Raw genomic sequence first — 25,014 nt, forward strand, 5'->3', positions numbered from 1 at the left:
CCTTGATGAAGGAAAGGTTCCAGCTTCTTCTGCAGATCATTCACATCATCAAAGTTAGAGGTTTGAAAACTGAGAGGAGTTTCAGTTTCCCCTTGTGAGTTTCAGCTTCTGCAGGTGGCTTCCACGTTGACCTTGCTGATGGCCACTTGACATTTGTTTTCCTTTCTGTCTCACAGACTTAAAACTCTACTGTCAGTCACAAAGTCAACAGCATCACAAGGACTCTTTGACCTTATCCTAAAATTGTGTTGGTCAGACCCCCGCAACAAATATATATTTAGCCATATCCCATTGGTTTTGCTTCTTTGATCGAAAAACGCCTAATACAGAAGGCAACTAGATGACAGAAGATACAGTTAAGATGTGCCTTTTAAAAATTATAACCTTGAGTACCTTTTGATTTTGAAACGCATATAAGGTATATAGCCAACTTTTATTGAGTGTTTGCCATGTGTTTGGCATTGTTCTAAGTTCTCTATATGCCTTTATTCTACTAACAGTAAGACACAGTTATTTAGATTCACTGTTTTAAGTGAGGAAACTGTATTTCAGAGAGGCTAAGTAACTTGTTAAGGTTTAGACAGCAAGAAACTACCAGGTTAAACTTCCAACTCAGGTAATTTAGATCACGAAGCTAAACCTTTAACTCATTTGCATCTTTCTTAATCACCTCACCTGTTCTTTGTCATCTATTTTATAATAGTAACACAGGTTATTTTTACCTAGCAGTCATTATACACTTTGAAATTCAAAGTTATCAAAAATATTTCCTTGTGTGTACAAAATTACTAAAAAATTGATAAATCGTTTTTGATGTTTCCTTCTTTTTCAACAATATCTAAATTTTAAGATCAGATCTGTTCAGATCTTTTGCCTATTTTAAAATTGGAAGTTGTACTTTTTGTTTCCTTACTGTTGAGTTTTAATCATTATTTGTATATTTTGGATACAAGTCTTTTATCAGACAGGTGACTTTCAAATATTTTCCTCATTCTTTGGCTTTTGTTTTGATTATCTTAACAGTGTCTTTCACAAAGCAAATTTTACTTTTAACATAGTTCAACTTATGACTTTTCTCTTTCATGAAAAATGTTTGGTCTTTTATTTTAAAATACGTAGCTAAACCCAGTATCACCTTTCTTCTATATTTTCTTGCAGAAATTTTCTGATTTTTAAGTTTACATTTGGATCTATAATGCATTTAAAATAATGTTTTGTCTATAATGCACTTAGAATGTTATATCTGTGTTTAGGTTCAATTATTGCATAGACGTGTCTAATTTTTCGAGCACATTTTCTTGAAAAAACTTTGCCCATTGAATTGCCTTTGATTCTTTGCCAAAAATCAGTCGACTGTTTGTAAGGGTGTATTTTTGAACTTTTTTTTTTTTTGGACAGGAAGTAGAATTTATTGGTGGGTATTAAGTGGGGGCAGCATATTGGAAGCCCTCATGAGTGCAGGGCCCGCCATCTCTCCAGAGGACCACGATTGGGGATGTACTTGACCCCACAGCCATCTGGGATGAGCCGCTTTTCAGCCTCCATGTCTTCAAATTCATCAGCATTGAACTTGGTGAAGCCCCACTTCTTTGAGATGTGGATCTTCTGGCGGCCAGGAAACTTGAACTTGGCCCTGCGCAGGGCCTCAATCACATGCTCCTTGTTCTGCAGCTTGGTGCGGATGGACATGATAACTTGGCCAATGTGAACCCTGGCCACAGTGCCCTGGGGCTTTCCAAAAGCACCTCGCATGCCTGTTTGGAGCCTGTCAGCCCCAGCACAGGACAACATCTTGTTGATGCGGATGACGTGGAAGGAGTGCAGCCGCACCCGGATATGGAAGCCATCCTTGCCACAACTTTTTACCATGTACTTATTGGCACAAATTCGGGCAGCCTCCAGGGCTTCAGAGGACAGCTGCTCATATTCATCTGACACCATGTGGCCACAGAGCGGAAACTCATCCACTTTTGCTTTCTTCCGCCCCAGGTCAAAGATGCGAATCTTGGCATCAGGGACACCTCCGCAGAAGCGAGACTTTGGGTGCGGCTTGTTCTTACAATACCGGTAACAACGGGCGGGGCGGCGGCCCATGGCGACACCAGGATCTTCAGTGGCGCGCCGAAGGGAAAGAGCTTGAGCTTTATGTTCTATTCCGTTGATCTATGTGTCTATTCTTTGACCAATACCATGCATTCTTGATTACTGTATCTTTATTGCAAGTCTTACAATTGGGCAGTGTGAGCCTCCAAATTCGTTCTTTTCCTTCAAAATGTTCTCGGCTATTGTAGGTTTTCCCCCTTTCAGTGCATATTTTAGAATTAGTTTTTGATATACACAAAATATCTTCTTATGATTTTGACTGTAACTGTGTTGAATAAATAGAATGATTTGGAAAAAATTGACATATTAGCAGTATTGAGTCTTCCATTCCATGACACAGAATATCTTTACATTTATTTAGATCTTTGATTTCTGTCATCAGAGTTTGTGCATGTAGATATATCCTACATATAGATCCTATATATATAGTGTTAGATTTATCCTGGAGTATTTCATATTTCTGATACATTTATATTTTGTATTATTGTCTTTAATTTAAATTACTTCATTGTTGGTATATCAAAAAGTAACTGACTTTGTATATTTATCTTGATTCCTATGACATTGCTTTACTTGAACATTAGTTTCACTTCTTTTGTTGGTCTTTGGAGTTTCTGCACAGGAAATCTTGTCATCTCTGGACAATTAAAGTTCGATTTCTTTTTCAATATCTATATGTTTTCATTCCTTTTCTTGTATTTTATCATTAAATAGACTTTCAGTATGAGTTTTGAATAGAAGTAAACAAGGTATTTTTGCCCTGTTCCTGAACATGAGGAAAATGTCCAGATTCTTAATACTACATATGCTATTAACTGTATGTTTTTTGTAGATATTCTTTATCAGGTTTAGGAAATTCTCCTCCTTTGTTGAAAGTTTTATCTTGCATGAATACTGGCTTTTGTCAAAGGATTCTTTCACATGAATTGATCTGATAATATTGTTATCATATTTCTTATTAGCCTGTTGATGTGGTGGATTATTTTAATTTACTTTTGGATGATGAACCAGTCCTATATATCTGAAACAAATTTCACTTGGTGATAAAATTATTTTTATGAATTATACCATTACATTTGCTAATATTTTGGGGAAGTATGTTGCATCTGTGTTGATGAGAGATATTGGTGTTTAATTTTTCTTTCTTGTAATGTCTTTAATCTGGTTTTGTTATTCAGATAGTGCTGACCTAATAAAATGAGTTAAAAAGTGTTCACGGGCCGGGCGCGGTGGCTCAAGCCTGTAATCCCAGCACTTTGGGAGGCCGAGCGGGTGGATCACGAGGTCAGGAGATCGAGACCATCCTGGCTAACACGGTGAAACCCCGTCTCTACTAAAAAATACAAAAAACTAGCCGGGCGCAGTGGTGGGCGCCTGTAGTCCCAGCTACTCGGGAGGCTGAGGCAGGAGAATGGCGGGAACCCGGGAGGCGGAGCTTGCAGTGAGCTGAGATCCGGCCACAGCACTCCAGCCTGGGCGACAGAGTGTGACTCCGTCTCAAAAAAAAAAAAAAAAAAAAAAAAAAAAGTGTTCTCTCTGCTTCCATTTTTTGTTGAGATTTTGGAGGGTTAGTATCATTTTTTTCCTTAAATGGTGGAATTCAAAGGTCATGATGTAATATGGGCCTATTGCTTTCTATTTTGCAAGGCCACTACTTGTGGATTCACTTATGTTCTCAGAGTATACTTTGTATGATTTCTGCTCTTTTAAATTTGATAAAGTTTGTATTCTGGCATTATGGGGTAGAGTATTCTTTAAATGTAAATTAGATCAAGGTGATTGATAGTGCTTTTCAGATCAATCATATCCTTAGTGGTTTTCTGCCTGTGTGGTCTATCAATTATTAAAAAGAGGTGCTAAAATACAGAATTATAAGAGTGGATTTGTCTATTTGTCTTATTTCAGTTCTGTCTGTACCGATCCTTGTATTTTGATGTTCCATTGTTAGGTGCATAAAGGTTTAAGATTTTTATATTTTCCTGGATAATAGACCTTTCTCTCATTATTTTATGGATCTCCTTATTTCTGATAAAACTTATTCTAAGTCCTTCTTTATCTGAAAATGGTATAGATTTTACCTTTAATTAGCATTCTGATGTATTTTTCTCCATCCTTTTACTTTTAACCTATTTTAACTTTTACATTTAAAGTAGACTGTGCTATTTTCATAGTGTTGTGGATTAAATATTTTGTTTAAGTAAACTGATTTAACTGAAGTAAATATAAACACAAGAAATTTCTGTATGAAATGACAAAAGAGAATTGAGCCTATATTTGGTGGTTTTGTTGATTACTGTGGAAATTAATTTCTTCTGACAACCAATCTAGAAAAAATAATATTCTTCAATTGAAGACTTTTTCCTATTTTAGCAATCTAATTTTCTTCATGTAACTCTTAATTCAAAATTATATTTCCCCATGCTGATGTTAATCCCTTATTCTTACTTTATTATTATTCATATTGCACATTTGACACTAATGTTCAATTCTGTTTTCTTTTGTGATTCTGAATTATATTTTTTATTAATTTAAAACTTAATATCTTTTCTTATAATTTTTGTGAGTTTCTGAGCTCATTAATTTGTTGCTTAAAAATGCTACTCTAAAGACTATTCAAGCATTTTTATTAGTATGAAACATAGTTCAATGTATTAAAACTACAAATTTGAATATAGAACATCTAATCTATATATATGATCAAATTTATTGAACTTATTAATTAAACTTATACACATTCAACATGCAGACTTACCATTACAATTAAGCTTTTATAAGATCATTTTATTTTCACACAAGTGTAGGAGAAAAATGCAGTTTTTATTTTAATTTTTTTCTTACTGTTCATTTTCTTCCTGAGGAATCCTGCTTTCCCATGTTAGTTTATAATTACCTTTCATATTCCATCTTTTAGTTCTGAGCAAATATTTCTGATGCAAAGTGTCTAAGTGTCTTCATTGTGTACTAGAAACTGAGTTATTGACATTAAGGTGTATTTTCCAATGGGTTTTTCATTATTTGAACTCAAGCTATGTCTTATACAAACCATCAGGGGAGGAAAGTTATTCGTGTTCTTGTCCTTACATGTATTTTTCTCTTAGTTAATTTTTTTTTTTTTGGATAGGGTCTCACAGCTGCCCAGACTGAAATGCAGTGGCATGATCTTGGCTCACTGCAACCTCCACCTCTGGGGCTCAAGTGATCCCCCCACCTCATCTGGGACCGCCGGCACATGCCACCACACTGGGCTAATGTTTGTACTTTCCTGTGTGTGTGTAGAGATGAGGTTTCACCAGGTTGCTCAGGCTGCTCTGGAAATCCTGACCACTGATTCACGTGCCTTGGCCTCCCAAAGTGCAGGGATTACGAGTGTGAGCCACATGCACAGCGTTTTTTAGTTAAAATGTTGACAAGACATTTTATCCAGATGAATGTTTAAAAAGTTATCACATGATCTGCAGACATTACTAACCCATTGTAACAGTCAAAGTATCATTGATCATGATACTTTCCAAAGGGAATTCCACTACCAATAATTTGATGTCAGTATGTGAGATGACTTTTTTGCCTAAACAAAGTGTTTGTTCACTCCCTAATTTAAAAAGTGTAATAATGTTGTAAGCCTACATATCTTTGTGCTTATCCTTCAAAATAGTTATTTTTGTAGTTATTTAAATATCTGTTTTTTTCTCCTTCTGATTAAAAACTTTTAGTCTAATACAGAATATGTTAAAAATATTCACTCCATTGTAACTGCGGTAAAAACTTCATTCCAGATTCAATGAATGAACCATGTATTTGACGGTTACAATGTGTTGGCCATTCTGGTTAACTGCGGGGCTTTAATGATGAAATAAGCATGAGATTTATCCTCAAGGATTTCAAAGTCTCCAAATTAGAACCACATAAAAAATGGAAAACTGACCTGGGATGGTATGAGAGCAGGGATCCTGGACAGTAAGTTGCTGTAAAACATAAGAAAGTGCATTCCTGAAGCAGAGAATAAGACTTATTCAAACATATGACCAGTGAGCCTAGCTTAATGCTAACAGCATTAGCATATGGTAACTGAAAGTGCAGGACAGAAAGTCACAGTTTAAATTCCTTCTCGCCTAGCCACTAGTTATATATACCTTGGGAAAGTTACTTAGCTTTTCTAAGGTAACTGCAGGATTTAAACCTTCATATATGTGTGTGTGTGTGTATATATATATATAGCCAACTGGGTACATATATACATATATGTACATATATATATGTTATTTAAATATCTGTTTACATATACGTATATATACATATATATACATATGTATATATGTATCCAGTTGGCTATATATACACACACACACACACACACACACACACACACGAAGGTTTAAATCCTGCAGTTACCTTAGAAAAGCTAACTAACTTTCCCAACATATATATAACTACTGTTTTATAGTTATATATAGTGTTCCCAAGGTACATATAACTAATATATATATCTATATATAGTGACAACATGTTTGTTGTCATGATACTTTCCAAAAGTGAATTCCACTACCAATAATTTGATGTCAGTATGTGAGATGACTTTTTTGCCTAAACAAAATGTTTGTTCACTCCCTAATTTAAAAAGTGTAATAATGTTGTAAGCCTACGTATCTTAGTGCTTATCATATATATAATCATATATATACACACACACATATATATAGTGACAACATATATATATATATAGTGATAAAATGTTTGCCTAACTATATTCTGCTTTTCCTGTAGCAAATAATAAGAGAGTTATTGAAATGGAGAAGATTAAAATGGCTATGAAAACCATGATAAAAGTCGGGCAGAGGTGTCAATGGAAGCAGTAATAGATGAGATCTATAAACATATGAATAACTTCAAAAAAGATAAACGTTTTTATTTTGAAGTAGCAGAAGAGAATAAAGAGAAAGAACAAAACTAATGTGCAGTTTGCATGATTCATTAAGGGAGAAATAGAGCCTCCTTTAAAGGGCATGATTACTGGTTTCACCTGTGCAATCTCACAGGCTCCAATTGAGAAGTTTCTGATCCTGCTTTATTGCTCTGCTGTCACCATTTAAAAATTCTTAATTTATAAACAATAAAACCTATGTTTTCTTATTTTGCAGTAGCCCTGGAAATTATGTTGCTAGTCCTGAGTGCATCTGCGTTCTTCAAGAAGGTATACGGGGTGCTATCTTTTAAAGAGAGAAGCACAGAGTTGAAGGATTTTAACAAATATTGTGGATAATAGGTTATTATGTCTCCAATAAAATATAAATGACTGATTAATGGCAAAGAATTGTTTGGACTTTGAGAAAATGAATCTATGGGTATCTTATTCTTGGCTTCAGAGAATACGGAGATTCTGGGAGAATGGGAGTGGAAGGGAGTTTGAGGGGATAAGACAAGGAGAGAGATTTGATTCAACTATCAAGAATGAAAACAGGAAGTATTTATCCCAAGGCTTCCATCCCCAGTTGGTCAAATACTTATTCTGCAGGGCATTAACTTCTCTGAACTTATTCCTGTGCAGCATAGACACAAAGCTCTGGGGTAGAAACAGATTATCAATGATTGGGGCATTAAGTGAGGATCTCCTATGTTGTGAAGCTGTCAAGAGCCAGCAAAAGTTGTTCTTTCCAGCAGTGGCTGAAATAAAAAAGAGATGAGGCTGAGAGGATCTGAAAGAGAGATGAAGATCATCTGAGGTAGCTCAATGACTGCTTTCCATAAATTTTCTGTGAGCCAAGGACCAGAATAGAGAAATTGTGTTGTAAAGATGGCAGTGGTGTGAAACATTGCCACTGTGAAAGATTGAGTAGTGCTAGGAAGTTCAGAAATTAAGTTTCCAGGAAGGGTTGTGTGAGTGTACGAAGTGGACAATGGAGTAGGGGAGAACAAGCATTTGCTTAGTCATGCATTTAAAGAGATTTTGGAGGGAATTCAATACTGAGCTTAAAAACAGACCAGTGATATCTGAAGTGTACAGGAGATGAGAGTGAGAAAATTCATGGAAAGGAAGACAAAGAGGGATCTGCCTGGTCCCTCAATATGGAGATTGAAGGTACAGAGAAGGTGACTGGGGAAAACATGGGTTGAATTGTGTCCCATTGTTGAATAATTATGTGATATAAATGTCAAATCAGGAGACACAGATGATGATGGTGCATTAATGAACTATCTTTACATGGTTAAGAAACTAGAAACAGGAGAATCGCTTCCTCTTCCATTGCATTGGAGAAAAATATGGCACTTCCACAGAAAGAACTCTTTAAGATTTGGGGTCTTAAGGTTAGCATTAGAATTAGCTTTAAAATGATTGTATAAATGATCAAAATTAAATAACTAGGATACATTTTCAGACAAATCATAAGACTAATCAGAACAATAAACAGAATGAGATGTAATATTCATGATATTATAGGAACACGAAAGCTGTACCGTTAGGCAGTTAGTATCCAGGAGAAAGACCTGTAGTTCTTATTGAAGCTGTTTCCAGGAAATTCCTGCCAAAGATTCTAGGAATTTATTAACAAGAAGTTTTCAGTTAAGTTTACTTTCCTTAATGCTGAATTTCACTGTGGGTGAAAAGAGGATAAAGGGAGCTGGGGATGGACTACAGGAATTCTCAGCAATATAGGTCTTTCCCTCATCATGGCGCCTCTTTAAAGGAATTGGCACACCTTGCCTTACCCTCCCATCTAATATTATCCCTCCTCTTTCTATTTTAATTACCTAACCATATTTAAATGAACCTTCAAAAGTTAAATTATGTTTCTTTTATACACACGAGTTATAATAGTGTGGCAGGCGTGGTATTACTAACTCAGGCCTCCAAAACAACTGTTTCAGCATTGACTGAATGGTTAAGCTAAACATTAAAAGTTGAAAGAACCAGTGCCCTTATACAAGGGCTGGAATGCAACAAAAGTCCACCAAGAGTTTGCCTAGGCCTTTCCTGGGCCTTGAAACATACAAGATAATGAAGGAATTCTTAACAGAACCCATTTAGGATTAAATATCTTTTATTGGGGTCCTGAAGAAACTCCCCAGGCCTCCACAAACAAGTTTATTGGGGGTCTGAAGGAACTCCCCAAACTTCCAGGATTTAGCGGGAGATAAGATAAGGGTAATCATTCCAGCACCTGTCCCCATTTAGATTAAGTCAATTTACTGAGGCTCCGGTAGGTCTTCCAGTGGGTCCAGGAAGGTCTTCAGGACTATGATCCTAGTTATAAATTAAAATAAGTTAATCACTTACGTCTTTAGATGAATGCACACTTGCACGTAGACACATAGTTTAGAAAGTATATAAGCTCTAGAAAAAAGCTTTGTAATTTTGAGTTGGTCTGGTGATAATTTCCAGGACTTCTCCCTATAACTGGTTACTGAAATAAAAATTCTATTGAATAGGACACCATATTTAATAAATGGTCCTGGGAATATTAGCTAGCCATATGCAGAAGAATAAAACTGGACTCATACTTCTCACCATATATAAAAATTTACTCAAGATGGATTAAAGACCTAAAGGTAAGACATGAAACTATAAAAATATTAGAAAAAAACAAACAAAAAAACTCTTCTGAATGTTGGCCTAGGTAAAGAATTTGTGACCAACCCCTTAAAAGCAAATGCAACAAAAACAAAAATAGACAAATGAGACTTAATTAAATTTAAAAGCTTCTGCACAGCAAAACAATCAACAAAATGAACAGATAACTTACAGAATGGGGAAAATACTTGCAAACTATGGGATTCAACAAAGGGCTAATATCCAGAATCTACTAAAAGAGCTCAGATAGTTTAACAAGAAAACAAACAAATAACCACATTACAAACTGGCAAAGGACGTGAACAGAAATTTTTTCAAAAGAAGAAATAGAAGCAGCCAACAAACACATGAAAAAAGGCTGAACATACCTAATCACCAGATAAATGCGAATTAAAACCACACTGAGATACTGTCCTACACCAGTGAGAATGACAATTATTAATAAGTCAAAAAACAACAGATATTGGCAAGGATGCAGAGAAAAGGGAACATTTATATACTGTTGGTGAGAATGCAAATTAGTACAATTTGTAAGGAAAACAGTTTGGAGATTTCTCAAAGAACTAATGGTAGAACTATCATTCCATCCAGCAATCACACCGTGGCATATATACTCAAAGGGAAATCAATTATTTTGTCAAAAAGACACCTGCATCCATATGTTTATCACAGTACTATTCACGACAGCAGTCGTGGAATCAAACTAACTGCCCATCAGTGGATGATTGGATTTTTAAAATGTGGTATCTGTATACTATAGAAAGTATTCTATCGATAAGCCATAAAAATAAATGAAATCAGGTCTTTTTCAGCAACATGGATGGAAATGGAAGCCATTATTCTTAGTAAAATGACTCAGAAACAGAAAACATTTTAAAAAAAGCTATTCTCACTTATAAGTGAGAGCTAAACAATGGGTACACAGACATAAATAGTAGAATAATAGATAATTGAGTCTACAAAGGCGGTTGGGTGGAATGGGGGTAATGGCTGAAAAGTTACCTATTGGCTACAATGTTCACTATTCAAGTGATGGGTACACGAAAAGCCCAGGCTTCTCCATTACACAATATATGCATGTAATAAATCTACGTTTTTACCCCCAAAATATATAAAAATTTAAAAAATGAAATAATCACAATAAATAAATAAAAATAAGGGAATACATTAATGAATCAGGAAACAGATAAAGCAATCGAGAAAAAAATATGTCAAAAATTGTTCTTTGGAATTTTAGTAAAGTTTATAAATATTTAGTAAGACTGATCAGGAATTAAAGAGAGTAATAGAGATAGATATACAATTTCTCAAAAGCTTGAACAAAGAATAGAACATTACAACAAATCCACCCATCACTAAAAGATAAGTAAGGAGCAGCAATGAAGTGTTTTATTCCAATTAACATGTCACCTTGAATGAAAGACTAATTACCTAAATTACAAAACTGAACAAACTGAAAATAGGAATAAATATAAAATTGGAATATTCTTATATCTGTTAAAGACACTGACCTTTTAATTAAAGCTTTTCCACCAGCAAACTTACAGCCCAGTTGGCTATAAGGCAAACTCTATCAATATTTAAAGGAAGAAATCATACCAATTTCACACAAACTCTTTCAGAAAACAGAAGAGGCCAGATCCCTTTCCAAGTCATTCTACATGCCTCATTATTCTGATACTAAAGGCTGACAAAAACATTAAAAAATAAGAAAAATTATAGAATCATTATCTTTTTGAACATAGGTACACATATCCTGTACATACTGGCAAATCAAATTCAACATCATTTAAATGCCATATATAAAAACCCTACCTAGAATGCAACGTTGGTTCAGCAGTTGAAAATTAACAGCATAACAGGACAATGTAGAAATATCATATACTCCTTGCAATACATGAAGAATAGGCATTTGAAGATTCTGACACAAATCGTTAAAAAGATCTTAGCAAATAAAGAATAGAAGGACATTTCCTTAATCTGTTATAGGGTATATGTTAAAAACCCACAACTGAAGTACAACATAATGTGAAAACATTGAATGTCTTCCTCTAAGACAGGGAAGAAGGCAACTAAATGCACTTTCACCATTTCTATTCCAGATTGTACTGGAAATTATAGCCAGGCACAATACAATGAGAAAAAGAAATACAAGACGTAAATTATAAAGTAAAATGAAAAACTCATTATTTGAAAATTGCATATTTATATGAGAGACAATCTTTTAAAATCTATATGAAATATTGTTATCAGTTGAATTATGTCTCCTAAAATTATGTTGAAGACTTAATTCCCAGTACCACGAAATGTGAACTTATTGGAGAATAGACTCATTGCAGATTAATTAGATAAGATGAAGCTGTATTTTGTGGAAGGAAGCTGAGCCCCTAATGCAATATGATTGGTATCCTTATAAAAACAGAAAATTTGGACACAGTGAGAATATCATGTGAAGTTTTAGTTACACAGCCACAACCCAAAAAGCTACCAGATACTAAGAGAAAGGCCTGGAACAGATCCTTCCCTAATGATATTGGAGGGATCACAGCCCTGCCAACACCTTTTAATATCAGACTTCTTCTACCCCCAAAACTGTGAGACAATAAATTTTTCTTGTTGAAGTCACTCAGTTTGTAGTATGTTGTTATAGCAGCCCTAAAAAACTACACAAATTATAGCTCCTAGAGCCGATAAGTGACTTTAGGTTACGGGAAACAAAGACAATATAAACAGTTTTCTATATAGTAACAATAAATAATTGCAAAATAAATTTAAAATATTGATAATAGCATCAACAAACATCAATTGCCTATAAATAAATCTTACAAAAGATGCAGAACTGTTCACTGAAACCAATGAAACAGGTTGAGATGAATTTTAAAAGACCTGGAGTGGTAAAGACTTACACCACATACAAATTTTTGTAAATACAATGTTGTTAAGATACTGATTTTTCCCTAAATTGATACATACATTAAGTATCATCACAACGAAAATCTCAGGAGCTTTTTGAATAAATTGTCAAGCTGCTTCTAACATTTTTATGAAAATGCAAAGATATCAAATATCTAAAATAATATCTTATGAGAGCAACAAATGTTTAAGGCTAGCCGTCTTTCATCCTAAAAATTTATGTAATGCTACAGTCCTTGAGACAGTGTGGAATGAATGAAAAGACAGGAAAATATCCAGAATGAAGGATCCCAAAATAGAGTCATTACAATGAAAACAAACAAACAAACAAACAAAAAGCAAACCCACTCAGTTGCTAGTAATCTTGGCTTAAATCAATGTTTGCCCCAAAATGCTTCACAGAACACTACTCTGTGGGATGCTGTTACATTCTAATAGTATTTTTAAATCTGTGAGCAAATGACTTTGGGGAACTGGGATTATAAACAAGCAAAAGCCATAGGTTTTCTTGCTGCAGGGGTTCAGAGGCACTTTAATATGTAAATGAACGATGAAAATTTCTAAAGAATATGCACTTTCCCAAAGTTGTTTGACTTTAAAACTGTTCCTGTCAGCATATCCCACCGAAGACTACTTCAAGGAAAATACTTTGAGAAACAATGAACTGGAGTTATTAAATATATGTAAACTACTAAAAAATTATAAAACAAGGTATAACATTTAAGATAAAACTTATTATAAAGATACCATAATCCACTTACAGAAACAGAAATGATTGATACATTTTGAATAACTGAGATTGTACTTAGGAGCCTTTCCAAATATCCAAAAAGAAAAAAAATATGGTATGGGTGAGAATTTTCTATTGTAGACATTGTGCCTAAAACGTGTTATTACTTACCCTTTCTTATTTCTATAGGTTAAATACTAAAATAAAATGGAACTTGTTGATAGTATTGATGTTTGGTGTTGGATGAGGCAAAAAAGTAGGCACTATCTTACATTTGACAATTATATTAGAGATGACTTTTTAATTAACATAGTAATTGTTTGTCTATCTAAATTTTAATATAATTGATTGAAAGATTATTTAAATCATAAACTATTTTTGGATGCGTTAATTTAACAGTGTTCACTACCTTATGCTATAAGATATTTGATTAAGAAATATTGTTTAATGTAATGTGAACAAAATGTGCTTGATCAAGTGTGTTTATTTGGTAAATACCAAATCATATTTTTTGTCCAGAAGATGAACCAATTGCATATCATTTTCATTCAGATGGTTGAAAAGAAATATTACTGAAAATTCATGGTATATTTAATACCTCTTACTTTCAAAATTAGGAATAATAAAATTACTAAAATTATTTTAATACCTATGCTAGTAAATATTTTGTACCCATTATGAATTTCAGAGTTTTACAAACCATCTATTCTCTTTTAGAAGAACTTTTAGACATGTATTGTAAGCATTTCCCATTCATGCCCATTATTAGAAGTTCAAGAATGACAGACTAATAACTAATCAGGCTAATAAGATCTTTTTAGTGTGATTAGTGCAATGTTCTAAAATTGCATTGTGGTAATTGAGTGTAGAATTATAAACAGAAATATACAAAACAAGCTTTAAATTGAATAAATAAAATGGAAGATTTTATGGCATGCGTAGATTGTAGCCCATGTAGTTGTTTTTAAAAAGTAAACCAGGCCAGGCATGGCGCCTCATGCCTGTAATCCCAGCACTTTGGGAAGCCAAGGTGGGTGGATCACCTGAGGGCAGGAGTTCGAGACCAGCCTGGCCAACATGGTGAAACCCCGTCTCTACTAAAAATACAAAAAATTAGCCAGGTGTGATGGCAGGTGCCTGTAATCCCAGCCACTTGGGAGGCTGGGTCAGGAGAATCACTTGAACCCAGGAGGATGAGGTTCTGTGAATTGAGATCATGCCAGCATACTCCTATCTGGAGGACAAGGGCAAGACTTTGCCTCAAAAACAACAACAAAAAGCAGAAGAAGAAAGAAGACGAAGAAGAAGGAGAAGGAGAAGGAGAAAAGGAAGGAAGGAAGGAAGAAGGAAGAAGGAAGAAGAAACAGTAAACCAATCAGGCATCATCTGACTGGAAATAAATCCTAACCCCCAAAGTGATGGTATTAGGACATGGGGACTTTGAGTGGTAATCAAGTCATAACGGTGAAACCTTCATGGGTAGGTTAGAGCCATTATAAAAAGACACCAGACAGATTGCTTCTTCCCTGTCTTCTCCCCAACATATGAAGACACAGCAAGAAGACATTTATTTGCAACCAAGGAAGATTACCCTCACTGGACACCAGATCTGGTGGTGCCTTGATCTAACTTGATACTCAAAAACTATGAGAAATAAATGTTTCTATGTCTACGGACTATAGTATTATTACAGCAGCCAGACCTGATGAAAACAAATATGTTCTTAAGATGCTTTTAAGGAACAAATCTGGGGGTGATGTCAGCAAGATGGCCAACTAGAAGCTCTTAGCACTTTTTCTCCTGGCAAAACAAAACAAAACTACACACACATACCCACATAAAATGAATAAACAACTACATTTTTGCCAAAATAACTGGAGGAGAGCTCTGGAGACTAGCAAAGAAGCAACAGAAATTTGTAGAGCACAGAAACTCAGGATGGCTCCATAGGGAGGGGACAGAAACAGGTTGCTTTTGCCACCCTAACCCCCAGTTGGGATCAGCTCAGAACAAGGAGACACTTCTTTCTACAGTGAAAAGGTAAGCAACAGAACACTGGCAGCCCCCATCACTACTGTGGACTGCTACAGTAGTCACCAGTGAAGACTCCTACAGTCCTTGCAGGCTCCGAGCCCAATTGAGGGAGCACCTCAGAGTTCACATGCTGAGCTGTGAAAAAAGAAAAGCCTATGCTGTGCCATCTTGCCATTCCTGGGCACTTGCTGCTGCTGCATCTGGCCTCAGAGCCTTGGCTACTGCCATGTTCCACCATCCCAGGACCCAGAGTCACCATTAAATGGTAACCTCACTTCCCTCCCCCATCCCCTAGAACCTGAGCTGCCACTGTGCTCTGTTGACTCTGAGTCCTGAATTGCAGCTGTGCCCTCTTCTTGAGGCCCAACCCTTTAGAGCACCTGTTCTTTCCCAGAGCTATGCTAGTGCTGTTCCATGACCCCCATATAAGAATCACAGCTACATTTCAACCTCCTTGTACTTAAGCTGCTGGGGTATGTTCCAGAGCAACACACTCTAGGTTAGGGGAGAAATTGCATCCACTCAGACTTTGAAAAGTGAACTCACCCTCAAGTCCCAGACACCACAATAGTTTCACAAGCCTGTAAACCCAGAAACCTGGCTCTACAGCTGCTCCAAACATGTGTGCCCTGGAATCCAGTGCCGTTGCAGCTGCCTGTGGGCTGTAGACCCGAGGGAGATTCCCTCAGCTGAAGGAATTCAATACCACTAGACATTTCCCATACCAAAATCTTAAGAAGGTTCTTTGAGCAGAATTGAAAAAATGATAATTACTATTGTAAACACATATGAAAGTACAAAACTGATTGGTGCAGGTAAAAACATAGTCAAGACAAGAATACTACAATACTGTAATGGTGGTGTATAAATCGCCACATTTCTATTATGAAAGATAAATTTAAAATGGTCAAAAATTACTAAAACTACAATAAGCTGTTAAGGAACACAAAATGTAAAATATGTAAATTATGACATCAAAAGTATAAATTGTGAGGGGGAGGGTGCGAATCTAAAAATTTTGTGTTCAGCAGAAGTTATTATCAGTTTAAAATAGTTGACTGTAACTATAAGATATTTAATGTAGGTCTCATGGTAACTACAAAACAAAAAACTACAGCAGATATACAAATGAAAAAGAAGAAGGAATCAAAGCTTAGCACTACAAAAAAAAAAAAAAAAAAAAAAAAAAAAAAGCCCAATAACAAAGGTAGGCAAGAGAGGACAAAAGAAACAAAGGAGCTATAAAATTCTCATAAAACAAATAACAAAATGGTAGCAGTAAGTCCTATTCATCAACAATAACCGTAGATAGATTAAAAAACTAAATGGATAAAACCTAATGAGTTAAACCTATTTAACCTAAATAGATTAAATTCACCAATCAGAAGACATAGAATGGCTAAATGGATTACAAAACAAGAGTCACCTATATGCTGCTTACAAGAGGTCTGCTTAAGCTTTAAGGGCATACATAGGTTGAAAGTAAAGGCATGGTAGAAGACATCCTATGCAAACAGTAACCAAAAGAGACCAAGGGTCGCTATGCTATAAGCATGTGCTAAAACAAATCTCAAGACAAAAAACTGTCACAGGAGACAAATAAGGTTAATATTTAATAATGAAGGAGTCAATTAATCAAGAGGAAATAACTATTATAAACATATCTGCACCTGACATAGGAGCACCTAAGTATGTAAAGCAAATATTAATGAACATGAAGAGAGAAGTGAATGGCAATACAATAACAGTAGAGGACTTCAATATCCCACTTTCAGCAAGAAATAGATCGACTATGCAAAATAATTAACGAGGAAAATTTGGACTTGAGTTACATTTTTGACTAAAGGGACCAAAAGACATACGCAGAACTTACCATCCAATAGAAGCAGAATACACATTTTTCTCTAATGCATATGAAACATTCTCCAAGATAGACCTTATATTAGGTTACAAAACAAGTCAAAACTTTAAAGAAGGTTGAAATCATATCTAGTATTATTTTAAACCACAATGGTATGAAACTAGAAATCAATAATAGGAGAAATTTTGAAGAATGTAGAAATATGTGAAATTTAAAGAACATGCTCCTAAATAACCAATGAGTAAAAAAAATCGAAAGGGATATTAAAACAATACTTTGCGGCAAAATGGCAATGGAAACACAACACATCAAAACCAATTCAACACAGCAAAATCAGTTCTAAAATGAAAGTTTAGAGTGAAAAATTTGTACTTGAAAAGTGAAAAAAGATCTCAAATAAACAGTCTAACTTACAACTAAAAAAAGAAGAAAAAGAACAGCAAACAGAACCTAAAATTAGCAGAAGGAAGAAAATAATACAAATCACAATGGAAATAAATTGTATAGAAAACAGAAAAATCCAAAGGAAGCAATAAAACTGTTTGTGTTTTGAAAAAAAAAAAAAATTAAAATGACAAACCCTTAGCTAGTCTGAGAAAAAAGAAAGAGTCCAATAAATAAAATAAAGAATGAAAGTGAGAAAATTATTTATTGATTCATTGCACTGGGAAGAAGTAGGCTGAACAGACCAATAAATACAGAGATTGAAAAGAACAACCAAAAACCTCCCAACAAGAAAAGCTCAGAAACAGATGGCTTTACAGCTGAATTCTGCCAAACATTTAAGGACAATTGATGCCAATGTTTCTTAAACTCTTCCGAAAAATAGAGATAGAGGGAACACTTCCAAACATTTTATGAGGCCAGCATCACCTTGATACCTAGGTTAGACATATATCACAAGAAAAGATGTGTCATACAGGCCAATCTCTTCAATGGACATTGATGCAAAAATTCTCAAAAAAGTATTAGCAAATCGAATCGAAGAACATATCAAAAAGATTATACATCATGATGAAGTGGGATTTATTTTGGCATGCAAGGCTGGTTTAACATATGCAAATCAATTAATGTTACGCATCACGTTAGCAGAATGAAAAGATAAAAACCACATGATTATCTCAATTGGCATGGAAAAAGCATTTGAAAAAGTCCAACATTCCTTCTTGATAAAATCTCTAAACAGTTTTGGAATAGAAAGAAAGCTTCTTTACAAAACAAGGGTCACTTAGGAGAAACTCACAGCTAATTTTATAATCAAAAGGGAAAAGCTGACAGCTTTTTCACTAAGATCTGGTACAAGGCAAGGATGTTCATTTTTGCCACTTCTGTTCAGCATAGTACCAGAAATTATAGCAAGAGCAGTCAGAAAAGAAAAAAAAAAAAAGAAAATAAATAACAGGTATACGGAACAGAAAAGAAGCAGTAAAATTATCTCTATTTTCAGATGACAATTTCCTATATGTAAACAAACCCAAAGCATACACACACACACACACACACACAGTTAGAACTAATAAATAAATTTAGTGACGTTGCAGTGTGCAAAATCAAAATTAAACAATCCGTATCATTATTATACATTAATAACAAGCTTACTAACAAAGAAATCAGGCCAAAAAATACTCTTTGTTGTAGCATAAAAATACAATTATTAGTGGCAGAGGCATTTGAACCAAAGCATCTCTATCTTGAATAAGAGCTGGGTAAAATAAGACCTACTGGGTTGCATTCCCAGACAGTTAAGACATTCTAAGTCACAAGATGATATAGGAGGTTAGCACAGGATACATGTCATAAAGACGTTACTGATAAAACAGGTTAAATACAGAAGCTGACCAAAATCCACCAAAACCAAGATAGCAACAAGAATGACTGCTGGTTGTCCTCACTGCTACACTCCCACCAGTGCCATGACAGTTTACAAATGCCATGACAATGTCAAGAAATTATCCCATATGGTCTAAAAAGCAGAGGCATAAATAATACACCCCTTGTTTAACATATAATTAAAGAATAACTATATAAATGGGAAAACAGCAGCCCTTTGGGGCTGCTCTGTCTATGGAGTAGCCATTTTTTATTTCTTTACTTTCTTAATAGACTTGCTTTCACTTTACTCTATGGACTCACCTTGAATTCTTTCTTATACGAGATCCAAGAACCCTCTCTTGGGTTCTGGATTAAGACCGCTTCCTGGTAACATCTTTCTGGCTACCACAAAGGGATGATAGAGAGAAAACCCCCAACCCAAAGGCTGACTTTGGGTAAGTGGTGGTGTCTGGTAACATCTTTCTGGCCAACCCCAAAGTGACAACACTGAAGAAACACCCTGATTCAAAGGAAATAGACTGCAGGGGCGATTGGCCGACTTTGGGTAAGTGGTTGTGTACCTGGGTAAAGAATGGGATTGAGTTAGAGGCCCAACTTAGGAGAATTAAGAGTCTATCCGAAGGCAGAGAGGGTTCAAGGCCCCCTCTTAATGAAAGGCAAGGACACTTGAATGGCCTTGGGTTCGAGACCCAACTTAGGAGGGTTAGAGTCCCTTCTAATATTTAGGGGCATAGAGGGTTCTCTCAGCAAAATTCCTCTTGGTAAAGTCCCTTTCAGCTAAGAAGAGGTTTGGTACTATGGGATTGTAACTGCTATTTTTTTAAATCTACCTTGCACTCTTTACTGGCAGCTGTGGGTGACAAGAGTAGGCATGTATAGGACCGTGGGACATGGGGAGCTTTTTCCTCCCTGAAAAATTAAACTTGAGAACCAATGGGACGGATGGAAAAGATCCCTTATCAACTGCAAAGCAGCTGTCTGAACTTTTGATTGCTGGCTACAACAGGTGGGTCTTTCTCTGGCCCATGTAAGTGCCTTGCTTTCCCCACCTTGCCACAAGCAATGCTTTCTTCCCTTCCCTTTCCTTTCTCTCTCTATGCAAACTGGTTGAATAAATGGTAAAAATCACTATTTATCTCCTCTTTTAAATTTTGATTAATAGGAGAGAGTGTTTGTGAGACTAGTCTTAAACTGTAGCGAATCTGGTGTGCTTTGTGTGTATTTGTATATTGTTCTGTCATAAAGAGAGGTACCTTAGGATAGAACATGGGCTTGGGACACCTGTAAGCCCACTGTTCAAGATGGCCCAGCAAACTGGTCAGTTACAAACTTTGCTGCAGGTCCCTAAGAAAACCTGGATGAGGTTTCCTTCTTGTCTTGTACGTCCTTGGGATTTTGACTTTGTACCCATGTGGCTGTGCTTTCTCTTTTCACAATGATGACCCAGGTTCAGGGTTCAATTTCTGGCTTAGGAAATGAGTTCTTTGTCTTTTCTCTGTCTGTATATGTGTTGTGTGTGTGATGTTTATATATATGAAAGAGTTTTGATTAATTGGTTTAATAATAAGAAAAATGTAAATCAAATATTTTGTCAGAAATGTAATGGCTTTTAGTTCAGGTGATTTAGGTAATATTTGGGAAATAAAGAGAGTTTTAAAAATTATTGGCAAAATAAAAATATTTTCAAAAATGTAAATATTTGGTCCAAATTATACGGATTTGGATACATATACATATTAGGTTTGCTAAATGCTTTAAGGTCATAAACTTCTTTCACTTTTAAAAATTGTTCAATTTGTTTTTGGAGCATTAGATTCGAGGTAAGGCCTGGGGACATGTGTAATTAGCCATGCCCCCTAACTATGCAAATAAGATTACAAATAAAAATAATGTTTTATAAGAAAAGATCTCGTATGGTAAATTACTGTCCTAAAATAAAATAACTGTTTTTTTGTTTGTTTGTTTGTTTTTAAAAAGGTGTTTAGGACAAGTCAGAAACTCCAAACATGTCATAGATGATCTGTGTAAGTCATGAAATAATTTATAAAAGAGAATTCGTGCAAGAAATGTTGTACAATTTAAAAGTGATTAAGCCTCATAAAAGCTTTATAAAATGCCACTATGACTCTTAACTGTATAACGTACTTGCTTTACTGCTAGGTAAGGCCTGGGACATATGAAATTAAACACTGGAAAGAGTCACACCCTATGTACCTGGGTCCTAGCCTCCACGTTAGTACATAATTAAAATACCAAATTTACCAAAGTTTTCACCAAAGATAAAGTCATGAAGAATTAACATTGTAAAATATAATTAAGACTAATAAAGAAACAGTTTTATGGATAAGGTGTGTAAGAAAAGCAAAATGTGTTTTTGGTAAAAGATTATAAAAAGACATGGGAATGTGTAATTTTTTGGTTTAAAATGTTAGAATAAAGCTGAATGTTTAAACAAATTATGGAAGATTTATGAAAAGTTAATTGTAAAAGAGATTTTGTGTATGAACATATTAACTAAAATTAAAGGGGTATTATTCAGTTTTTCTATAAAACAAACATTGAGATAAAACCACAACAGGTTTTCCTTAGAACAGTGATCTGCTTGTTAACAAAAACTGTAAAGGGTTATAAAAGGTTTATGAGAATTCTACCTTTTAGTCAAACTGATTAAGATTGGATAATTTTATCTATAAGGTTTTATTAAAAATTGAGTTTGACACCAATAATTAATACAACAGTGACATTTGGCTTATTTGTTATAAAAATCATGCAGGAAATATTGTCAAATATAACATGGTGTTTGGTTTTTTTGGGACTGTATTTGTCCATAGAAGTAACCAAAATTCCTAATCAATTGTGGCTTTAATAGAGGTTGCCCTAAGACATTTTTTCATTCATGGACAATTATTGTCTTATACCAGTCCTCTTTAGAAGACAGTTTTGTAATCAATTGTAGGACTTTGACAGGAGCAGATTTCTGATAACTTTGGAAATTGTGACATTAAATTAGAGGAAATAACTTTCAGAACTCTCATGGAGAACTGGTATGTTCATGAATATCAAAATAGAACAGGAATTAACTACATGGACTGAACTAGTAGAACACTAAAGTAATCTTTCTAACTTTGTTTAAAATGCCGCTGATCCTTTGTTTTGTTTTTCAGAGGCAAGAAACTTTTCTTTTAAACTATTTACAACTTTTAACAATTAGGTAAAGTATAATCGTATGAACAAAATTTGGAGCATATTTCTTTCTCTCTTTTTGATTCCTCCAGAATTTGGAAATCATTTCTGAGTATTCTCAATTTATAACAATGTACTTATTTGAATAAGTACAATGAGAATATGTTTTCTTTTTAACAGGACACAATTAGAAAACCTGGTTATTTTACTGAGACTTTGCCTGGAATGACATGCTTTCCTTTAAAGAATCAAACTTGACTTGCAAAGCCAATAAAAGCCCTTTGAGAAAACTAGCCTCCTACCTTGTTTATACAGTCCCTGTACAAGGTTTCTGATCTGTGGTAAGCAAAAAATGTCACTTTCTAACAGGTCCGGGAATCCTAATTTATCTTGGAGCCTCAAGAGGAGAGGAATTTACTGACCTCATAGATATTTGAGGGTACAAATCCATGACACGACTTGACTTTTAAAAAGTCTTATCTAAGATTCCTTCTATGGAACAGAATTCCACCAAAGTCAATTTTTAAAAAGTTTATGTGAAAAATAATTATTGTTACTGCACTTTTTACAAGTAATCAGGCCAAGTATAATAAAACAAATTAGTCTTACCGTGATTTGTCTTTAGTAAAAATGGGAAATTAGAGAGAGAAAAAAAGGAAAAATTATGTTTCAATGACTATAATACACCTGTTATTAGATTCTAGTCTTAGCTGTTTTTGTTTTCTTTTCTACAATTTAGGCTAACCCTGCTTATTCCTGTGAGCCAATCGGTAATCTCTTACTGCAACTCAGAAGAAATAAGAGGGATAGGTAATATAAAAATCTGGACCAGTATTCTAATTCTGGGCACATTGGAATCAGCTAATCACATATCAGCTTGAATCCAGCAGCTACGCAGTTCATGGACAGCCTTCTAATTTAATTTACTTGGGATAATTTTGCTTATTTTGTTATATTACTATTGTACTCTTTATGTAGGAATGCAGAGTAAACTTACTCAACGTTTTCTTAAACTGAATACTTATAAATCTTCCAGATGTCACCTTTTGTCAGAACTCAAGAGTTATTAATGGTGCTTGCCATACCAACGCTTTGTGACTGAACACTTCTCTACCCTGAATAAAAGAAATGCTCATTGTTAAACAGGAATGTCATCACCCCTATTCCACCTGAAAAAGTTACAGAAAATGGATCATTGTCTCTCTACAAACCTTAGGATTAAACGTTCTCTTATAAAAGAAAGGAGGAAAATGTCAGAGACATTTGAACTCGAGAAACTCTATCTTCAATAGGTGCTGGGTAAACTAAGACCTACTGACCTACTAGGCTATGTTCCCAGAGAGTTAAGACATTCTAAGTCACAGGATGACAAAGGAGGTCAGCCTAATATACATGTCATAAGGACATTACTGATAAAACAGGTTACAATAAAGAAGCAAACTAGAACCCACCAAAACCAAGATAACGACAAGAGTGACCTCTGGTTGTCCTCACTGCTATATTCCCGTCAGTGCCATGACAATTTACAAATGCCATGACAGTATGAAGCAATTACCCTTTGTGGCCTAAAAAGGGAGGTATGAATAATCCACCCCTTGTTTAACATATAATCAAAAAATAACCATAAAAATGGGCAACCAGCAGCTCCTGGGTCTGCTCCATTTATGGAGTAGCCATTCTTTATTACTTTACTTCCTTAATAAAATTGCTTTCACTTTATTCTATGGACTCACCCTGAATTCTGTCTTACATGAGATCCAAGAACCCTCTCTTGGGGTCTGGATTGGGATCCCTTTCTTGTAACACTAAGGAATACATTTAACCAAGGAGTCAGAAGGTCTGTACACTAAAAACTACAAAACACTGATGAAAAAAATTGAATAAGACACATACAAATGGAAAAATTTCCCATGTTAACAGATCATAAAAGTTAATATTACTAAAATACATATTACCCCAAACAACAGATTTAACACAATCCCAATCAAAATCCCAATTTACATTCTTCCAGAGATGGTAAAATAATACTAAAATTTGTATGAAAACATAAAAAATAGGCAAAACAATTCTGAGAGAAAAAAAACACAGTCAAAGGCATCACACTTCCTGATTTCTAATTTACAAAGCTGTAGTAATCAATACAGGATGGTACTGACATAAATGCAGACACATAGACTAGTAGAATAGAATAGAAAACCCAGAAATAAATCCAAACATAAAATCAGTTTATTTCTGACAAGGGTGCAAAGAAGACACAATGAGGATAGAATAATGTAAATAAATGGTGCTGGGAAAGCTGAATTTCAACATACAAAAGAACAAAATCTGAACTTACAGCATACACAAAAATCTATTCTAAATGGATTAAAAGCCTAAATGTGTGACCAGAAACTGCAATATTCTCCGAAGACAACATAGGGAAAAAGCTCCTGGATGCTGGCCTTGGCATTGATTTTTGGGTATCACACCAAAAGTTCATGCCACAAAAGTAAAAATAAATAATTGGCACTAGATCAAACTAAAAAAGCCCTTGCACAGCAAAGGAAACAACAAAATGAAATGGCAGCCTATGCATTAGAAAAAAGTATTTGCAAACCATGTATCTGATAAGCAGTTAATATCCAAAATTTATGAAGAACTCATGTAACTCAATAGTAGAAAAATAAATAACTGAATTAAAAAATGGCTAAAATACATAAATAGACATTTCTCCAAAGAAGACTTAAAATGTCCAGCATGCATATGAAAAGGTGCTCAACATCACTAATCATCAGAGAAATGTCAATGAAAACC

General features: G+C 34.8%; 1 protein-coding gene across 1 annotated transcript; it reads right to left on the minus strand.

Annotated features, from left to right (window-relative positions):
- Positions 1-1,379: 1,379 nt before the first annotated feature.
- Positions 1,380-2,133, minus strand: LOC126951011 (60S ribosomal protein L10-like). Its single transcript, XM_050784902.1, has one exon. It carries the CDS (start codon positions 2,092-2,094, stop codon positions 1,450-1,452), a length of 645 nt encoding a protein of 214 aa, XP_050640859.1. The 5' UTR covers positions 2,095-2,133; the 3' UTR covers positions 1,380-1,449.
- Between the last annotated feature and the right edge of the window lie 22,881 nt (positions 2,134-25,014).

This window comes from Macaca thibetana, chromosome 3 (assembly GCF_024542745.1).
Source record: "Macaca thibetana thibetana isolate TM-01 chromosome 3, ASM2454274v1, whole genome shotgun sequence".
NCBI classification, from domain to species: Eukaryota; Metazoa; Chordata; class Mammalia; order Primates; family Cercopithecidae; genus Macaca; species Macaca thibetana.

What these genes read in the sequence shown, in the direction of transcription:
- LOC126951011 (XM_050784902.1), bottom strand. Translation starts at nt 2,094, where the DNA reads ATGGGCCGCCGCCCCGCCCGTTGTTACCGGTATTGTAAGAACAAGCCG.